Raw genomic sequence first — 7,779 nt, 5'->3', positions numbered from 1 at the left:
ATTCTACAACAATACCTGAGGTGTTATGTAAATGACAGAGAAAATGATTGGGTAGATAAGTTGGCTCTGGCAGAATTTGCCTATAACAACGCGGAGCATGTGTCCACAGGGATGAGTCCCTTCCTGGCAAATTATGGGTGTCATCCCAGGGCATTTCCAGGAGAGGGAGGGGAAAGATGGAGTGTCCCGGCAGCAGAACACTTTGTAGAAGAGATGGAAGCGATCCACAGGCAGCTCCAACTTAATTTAGAGAGGGCCAAAGAAGAATACAAGAAGCAAGCAGACAGAAACAGACGGGAAGGTGAAACCATAAGAGTGGGGGACCGGGTGTGGTTATCCACTCAAGGGTTGCCGTTTAAGGGGGGATGTAAGAAATTGAAACCTAAACGGCTGGGACCATTTGAGGTGATACAACAAGTCAACCCAGTGGCATTCAAACTTAGGTTGCCCAACCACATGAAACTGCACCCAGTTTTTCACAGGTCCTTACTGTCACCGCACCGAGGGGGCGGGAGTGGGGGGACGTGAGAGGGAGGTCACTCAAACACCAGTGATAGAAGAAAGTGAACGCAACAATCGGACTTCCGGAGGCGGCGCGAACGGCAATGGCGGTCCTCCTTGCGTTGTGAGGAGGAAGCTCGGCAGAAACGGGTCGTCCGCTACGGCAAAGCGGAGACCCGCACCGAAAAACCCCAGGCAGCAAGAGCCTGGGGACCTGGGACTCAGCGGGTGCCAGAAGCGGCCCTTAAAACGAAGAGGAGACCCCGTAAGGAGCCTCTGAACGTGGAGGGGATCGCGGCGCTGTGAGTCGATCGCTATTCTGCGGAGCGAAGCCGCGCAGCTGCTGTCGGTGAGCGCTGACCTTTTTTCCTGGAAACATTCGGAACGGAAAAGTAACAACCCGTGAGTAAGGAAGGACTTTTACAATTTGACTATAAATTTAGTGGAAATTTGGCTAAAAGCGGAGAGATGAAAATAGGAAGTCTGTCTTCCGCTGCTACTTAAACTTCAAAGCAAAAAGAGCTGGAGGCGTGGAGCCACTGAAGAGGCTTTTAACCTAACTGATTTGAGCATCTACTGAAGTTCGCTTTTAGGCAAGGATTTAATTTATTTATATGATTCACCCTTTATTTGGAATGTGTTAACCTTCTTCTTTGGAACTACAAATTTTGTTTGAGAAGCCCAGGCACTCGGGCTGCCTGAACAATAGAACTGTCAGTTTGCAGACTTGGCTATTTTGTATCTGGACTCGCAACAACCTAAGGGTTCTTGGACTTGTTATTTTGAAACACCTGTCGGCACTTGTCAGAAACAATGTAATGCTGTCAATAACAACTCTGCTTAATACTAGCTACTGAAGGTCTTTGGACATTAAATTTGATTTTATCGACTTTCTTTGATTTGGCTTCTTCCCCCAAGACATTTTAAGCTCCCTCTAGAGGATTTTGGACTTACAGCAGTGACATTATTCTACTTTCTCTTTCCTTTCCTCCTATTTGACTGTTTGCTCTTGGGCTGTTGCACTCCCATGGGAACAACTCAGTTTGACCTTGACTTTTAGATAAAATTGGAATGAGCGGCACAAGAAAAAGGGGAGCAAGAACTAGACAAACAACTTTAACCACAGCCTTACAGACACGTAGATCATCTGTACCTACTCTGCCGTTGGCAGGGGAAGAAGAAAGTGTGCCTACTCTGCCATTGGCAGGGGAAGAAGAAACTGAGCAGCTACCGCTGGAAGATATGACCGCAGGAGCAACTGCTTCAATTTTAGAGAAAATTTATGAAAAATTGGAATCTTTGGATAAGAGAGTGGAATCTTTGGACAAGAGAGTGGAATCTTTGGACAAGAAAGCGGACGAACAAACAGCTAAAATTGACCAGAACACAGCCTGTTTAAATAAAATAACTGGACAGGTGGCACAGAATGTACAAGCAATTGGGCAGTTAACTGAGGCCACTGCAGAAAATCGTAAATTGGCTGAGGCAACTAGCCAAAAAGTTGAAAATTTGGAACAAGAGGTAAAACCATTTTATAAACAAGTTGGAGAGCAACAGATGTATTTGTCTATGATAGAATTGAGGAACCGGGAAAATAACCTAAGGTTAAGGTCAATACCAGAAGTTGAAGAAGGAAATTTAGCTGAGCTCCTGACCAAAGAATTTTCCAAGTTCTGGCCTATACAAGAGGAAAAGGACTTTAAAATTGTGTCGGCTTTCAGACTTGGAAAATTTGCAAAGAAAGACAAGCCCAGAGACTGCTTGATAACTTTGAGATCGAAGGAGGAAAGGGACAGGATATTGGGTCTACACTACGAAAAGTCACTGGACATTTTGGACAGAAGAGCTGAAATTTACAAGGATATCCCGAAACAGCTGTTGGACCTTAGATCCGCCTATCTTGAACTGGTCAGACTGTTAAGGAACAACTCAATTATCTTTAGGTGGGAATTTCCTCAGGGATTATCCTTCACCTTCAGAGGGAGGAAGATTAAAATCAAAACACTTGAAGACAGAGATAAATTTCTAATTGCCCACGGAGAGGACCTTCAGAAAGGAATTGAAACACCTTTGGGGCCTGGAGCATCTGCTGCACCTCTACCCTTGGAACCTGAAGATCCAGAGAAAAAGACACCACACCCAGAGAAATAACAGAATCGTTCAGGATGTCTCTGCAACTGCTGAGCTGGAATATTAATGGATGCAACTCCCCGGAAAAAAGGAGGAAGTTATTTCACATATTGAAAAAAGAACAATTGGACATTATTTGTCTGCAAGAAACACATGTGACTAGGCTCCATAAAAAAGTACTAATAAATAAAAAACTAGGCCAAGAATTTATTTCTTCGGATCAAGTTAAGAAGAGAGGAGTGGTGATTTATGCAAAGGAGAGCCTGTCACCTAAATTTCTATTTAAAGATGAGCAAGGAAGAATTTTGGCAATTGAGATACAATATCAAGGAGAGAAGTTTTTGATATTAGGAATTTATGCACCAAATGAGGGGAAATCAGAATTTTATAAGAAGTTGCATGAGAGCGTCCTGGACTATCTGGACTATGACAACATCATTATGATGGGAGATATGAATGGTGTGGTGTCAACTAACATGGATAAGTCACAAAATCAAAATGTGACAAAAGATGGCAGACTACCTAAGACCTTTTTTGAACTGACTGACAATATGGACTTGATCGACATCTGGAGGACAAAGAACCCCTTGGGAAGAGAAGGTACATTCTTTTCTGAAGCCCAACTGACATGGACGAAAATCGACCAAATATGGATATCTAGAGGTCTGGCATCTAAGACCAGAAAGGTGGAAATCTGCCCAAAGACCTGCTCCGACCATAATGCAGTAAAGATGGATATGACACTACTACCTACCGGCTCCTTTAGATGGAAGATGAATGACAATTTGTTTAGAGATCAGGAGATTACCAAGAAGGCCCAAAAAGTCCTGAAGGATTACTTTGAGATAAATTTGAATACCACAGTGGAAAAAAGAACTATCTGGGATGCAAGCAAGGCCGTGATGAGGGGGTTCCTGATACAACAGAATGCTGTAAAGAAAAGGACGCAAAATGAGAAAAAAGATAAGATTCTGGAGAAAATTAAAGAATTGGAGAAGAAGTTGAGATCAAACCCGAAGTCACAGCCGATCCTGAGAGAAATTAAACTCTATCAAGCACAATATTCCAAATTGATAAACCAGGAAATAGAGTGGAAAATTAAACTAATGAAACAAAGAACATTTGAATCGGCGAATAAATGTGGGAAACTGCTAGCATGGCAGTTGAAGAAGAGACAAAAACTAAATACAGTTACAAATTTAGAGATTGAAGGAAGAAACATTCAGAACCCTGCAGATATTAGAAAGTGCTTCCAGAGATATTTTAAAAAACTATATACTCAAGGGCCGCAAGACGAGGCTGAGATAAAACAATTTTTGGAAAAGAATGGACTACCAAAATTGTCACAAGAAAATAGAGCAATCCTGAACTGTAAAATAACACGACAAGAGGTTGAACAAGCCATTCAGAATATGCAATTGGGCAAATCTCCAGGGCCAGATGGGTTTACCTCCAAGTATTATAAGACATTGAAAGACTATCTGATACAACCACTGATGGAGGTTAGCAATGAAATTTTGGAGGGGAAAAAGGTGCCAGAAACGTGGAAAGAAGCGTTTATCACATTGATACCAAAATTAGAAACTGAAAAGACACAACTCAAGAACTACCGCCCCATTTCCCTACTGAATGTGGATTACAAAATATTTGCAGATATTTTAGCAAGCAGATTTAAAAAAGTTCTAAATGAAGTAATTCACAAGGACCAGGCAGGCTTTCTCCCAGGTAGACATTTGTTTGCCAATACAAGGAACATCATTGATATTTTGGAACTTTTGCAAACAAATATCAATACAAAAGCTGTGTTAATTTTTATAGATGCGGAGAAGGCCTTTGATAATATTTCTTGGAAATTTATGAAGAAAAATCTGGAAGGAATGGGAGTGGGACGGGGTTTTGAAAATGGGATAGATGCAATTTATTCAGATCAAAAGGCTAAATTGATAGTTAACAATGTGATTACAGAAGAGTTCAAAATTGAAAAAGGAACACGACAAGGCTGTCCCATATCCCCTCTGCTATTTATTTCGGTCCTGGAGGTGCTCTTGAACATGATTAGAGGGGACCGGTTGGTTGAAGGAATTCAGGTCGGAGCGAAACAATATAAACTTAAAGCGTTTGCAGATGACCTAGTTTTGACTTTGCAGGAGCCAGAATCTAGTACAAAAAGAGTATTGCAACTGATACAAGACTTTGGTCGGGTAGCGGGATTTAAATTAAACAAGCAGAAAACTAAGGAACTGGGGAAAAATTTGACAGTTACAGAGTCAGAACGGTTTCAGGAAGAGACAGAGTTAAACGTGGTTAAAAAAGTAAAATACCTAGGGGTAAACATAACAGCAAAAAATCGGAGTCTATTTAAGGACAATTATGAGAAATGCTGGTCAGAAATTAAGAGAGACTTAGAAAGTTGGACAAGACTGAAACTTTCCTTGTTAGGCCGAATCGCTGCTGTAAAGATGAATGTCTTGCCAAAAATGCTGTTTTTGTTTCAAACATTACAGATTGTGGACAAAACAGAGTGCTTCCGGAAGTGGCAGAGAGACATTTCTAAATTTGTCTGGCAGGGCAAAAAGCCCAGAATTAAGTTTAAGATACTAACTGATGCGAAAGAAAGAGGGGGCTTTGCCCTGCCAGACTTAAGGCTGTATTACGAATCAGCAGCTTTCTGCTGGTTAAAAGACTGGCTGCTTCTTGAGGACACTGATGTACTAGATTTGGAAGGTTTTGACAATGCGTTTGGTTGGCATGCATATTTATGGTACGACAAGGTTAAGATTCATAAGGCTTTCAAGAATCATATTGTCAGAAAAGCAGTGTTTAATGTCTGGATAAAATACAAAGACTTATTGGAAAATAAAACTCCAAGGTGGCTTTCACCTTTGGAAGCTAAGGCCCGGAAAAGGCTCAATATGGAGGCCAAATGGCCAAAGTATTGGGAAATATTAGAAAAAGATGGTGACAATTGGAAATTGCAGAGTCAGGAGAAAATGAAAGACAAAGTCCGAGATTGGTTACACTATGCTCAGATTAAAGAAGTTTTCAAACTCGATAAAAAGTTAGGATTCCAGGTGGAAAAATCGAAGTTAGAAACGGAATTGTTAGAGCCTAAGACCAAGGTACTTTCAAGAATGTATAACTTGCTGTTAAAATGGAACACACAAGATGAAACGGTTAAATCGGCTATGATAAAGTGGGCACAGGACATTGGGTACAATATTATGTTTGAGAACTGGGAAAGGTTGTGGACTACTGGGCTGAACTTTACTGCATGTAATGCTTTGAAAGAAAATGTAATGAAAATGATATATAGATGGTATATGACCCCAGTCAAACTTGCAAAAATATACCACTTGTCTGATAACAAATGTTGGAAATGTAAGGGAAATGAAGGAACGTTCTTTCACCTTTGGTGGACTTGTCCTAGAGTGAAGGCTTTCTGGGAAATGATATATAATGAGCTGAAAAAGGTATTTAAGTATACCTTTCCTAAGAAACCAGAGGCCTTCCTTTTGGGTATTGTCGGCCAAGGGGTGCTAAATAAGGATCGAACATTTTTTATGTACGCAACAACAGCAGCAAGGATACTTGTAGCCAAGCACTGGAAAACCCAAGATTTACCCACACTGGAGGAATGGCAGACGCAACTGATAGACTATATGGAACTGGCCGAGATGACTGGCAGAATCCGAGATCTGGGAGAGGAGACGGTAGAAGAAGATAGGAAAAAATTCAAGATCTACCTGCAAAAATATCGTAAATTGTATGAATGTTAAGAAGGATGCTTGATTATAAACAATTATATATATTATATATATATATATATATATGTTTGCTTTCGTAGATTTTCACGGGTACAGGAATGCAGGTTTTGGTGTCCTCGGGTGTCTTCCCGTGTAAAAGTTGGGGTGTCTAGGCGACGTTTCGACGAGGTCTCAGTCTCCCTGTTTTCCCCCAACTGGGGAGGGATTCCAGTGTTTTTGACGCACTCTGAGGAACCGTCACCTGTGTCAAACTTGATGAAGTCGGTGATCTTGCCCGTCTGCAGGTCGACCTGGACGGTGTCATTGACCTTGATCAGGGGGTCCGGTTAGCAGATGGTGCGGGCATCATATGTCACCAGGTGGGGGGTGCCCTTGGTGCCCACCAGGATGCGACTGTGAGATTTGACCAGCTCCGGCCCATCTGGAGCTGATACAGGCTCGTCTTATCTTGAGCCCAAACAGAGCGTAGTCCCGCAGACAAAAGGATAAGCAGGTAATTGTGCTACATGCTGAAGTTTATTTGCAAGCTATGCTGAGAGCATACAAACATACATCCTGCCTCCGTGAGAGCAGAGAAGCAACTCTTCTCAACACAAAGAAACCGAGAGAACACTGAAAAACAGGAAACCAGTGTACGTCACATCCAGTCTCCCATTCCCGTGGGAACCCAACAGTAATTCTGACTGTGGAATGTAAACATTTACTTGTGACAAGCATTTTGCTGCTCAGTGAGGGAAATAGAAACCAACCTCCTCCCCCTTTCTGTGAACATCACTGGGCAGCGTGTTCGTACAATATCAGTACAAACCCAACTTCTGCACATAGGTACAGTGTTGATCCCTTGATACAATCTTGGACAATACATCAGCAGGAATTTCATTACCTGGCATATAGGACACCGTTATGAGTCCCTTCTGAACACATTCCCTAGCATGTTGCAGTTTCAATTGCAAGTGCTTTGTGCTTCAGAATTTGTGCTTCAGAATTCAGCAAAGCCAAACATGCTTTGTTGTCCCGGTAAACCTGGATTGGACATTTGACAGGAATTTTCATGTCTTTGCACAATTGTAACAACCATTCACAATCCTTAAGTGAATAAGACAATGCATTCAGTTCAGCTTCACAAGTATTTAAGCTAACTGTTGTTTGCTTCTTGCAAGACCAATCAAATAGACCCTGATTGTACATATAGCAAACTCCAGACGTACTTTTCCTGTCTGTAGTGTCACTTCCAAAACTTGCATCTGCAAATATCTCTTTTTTAAAAAAAAAAAAAAATATTGGTTTTTTAACAAAAAGACAAACAAAACACAAAACAAAAACATATAAAAACATTTAAAACATGACTTCCCCATACCTCCCTTTCACTGCATCCTTGTTTTAC

At 41.4% G+C, this 7,779-nt stretch overlaps 1 protein-coding gene across 1 annotated transcript in view; it reads right to left on the bottom strand.

Annotated features, from left to right (window-relative positions):
• Positions 1-2,598: 2,598 nt before the first annotated feature.
• Positions 2,599-7,779, bottom strand: part of LOC310836033 (apical endosomal glycoprotein-like) — a gene marked incomplete at both ends in the record, with an annotated part of 30,002 nt that continues 24,821 nt past the window's right edge. Inside the window, 2 exons of the mRNA XM_083720972.1 lie at positions 2,599-2,611; positions 6,621-6,703. Of these exons, the coding sequence (XP_083577098.1) occupies positions 2,599-2,611; positions 6,621-6,703 (96 nt within the window). The remainder of the gene's footprint in view (positions 2,612-6,620; positions 6,704-7,779) is intronic.

This window comes from Podarcis gaigeae (genome assembly GCF_964106915.1).
Source record: "Podarcis gaigeae genome assembly, chromosome: W".
NCBI lineage: Eukaryota > Metazoa > Chordata > Lepidosauria > Squamata > Lacertidae > Podarcis > Podarcis gaigeae.
This window is presented reverse-complemented; position numbering and strand designations above follow the sequence as displayed.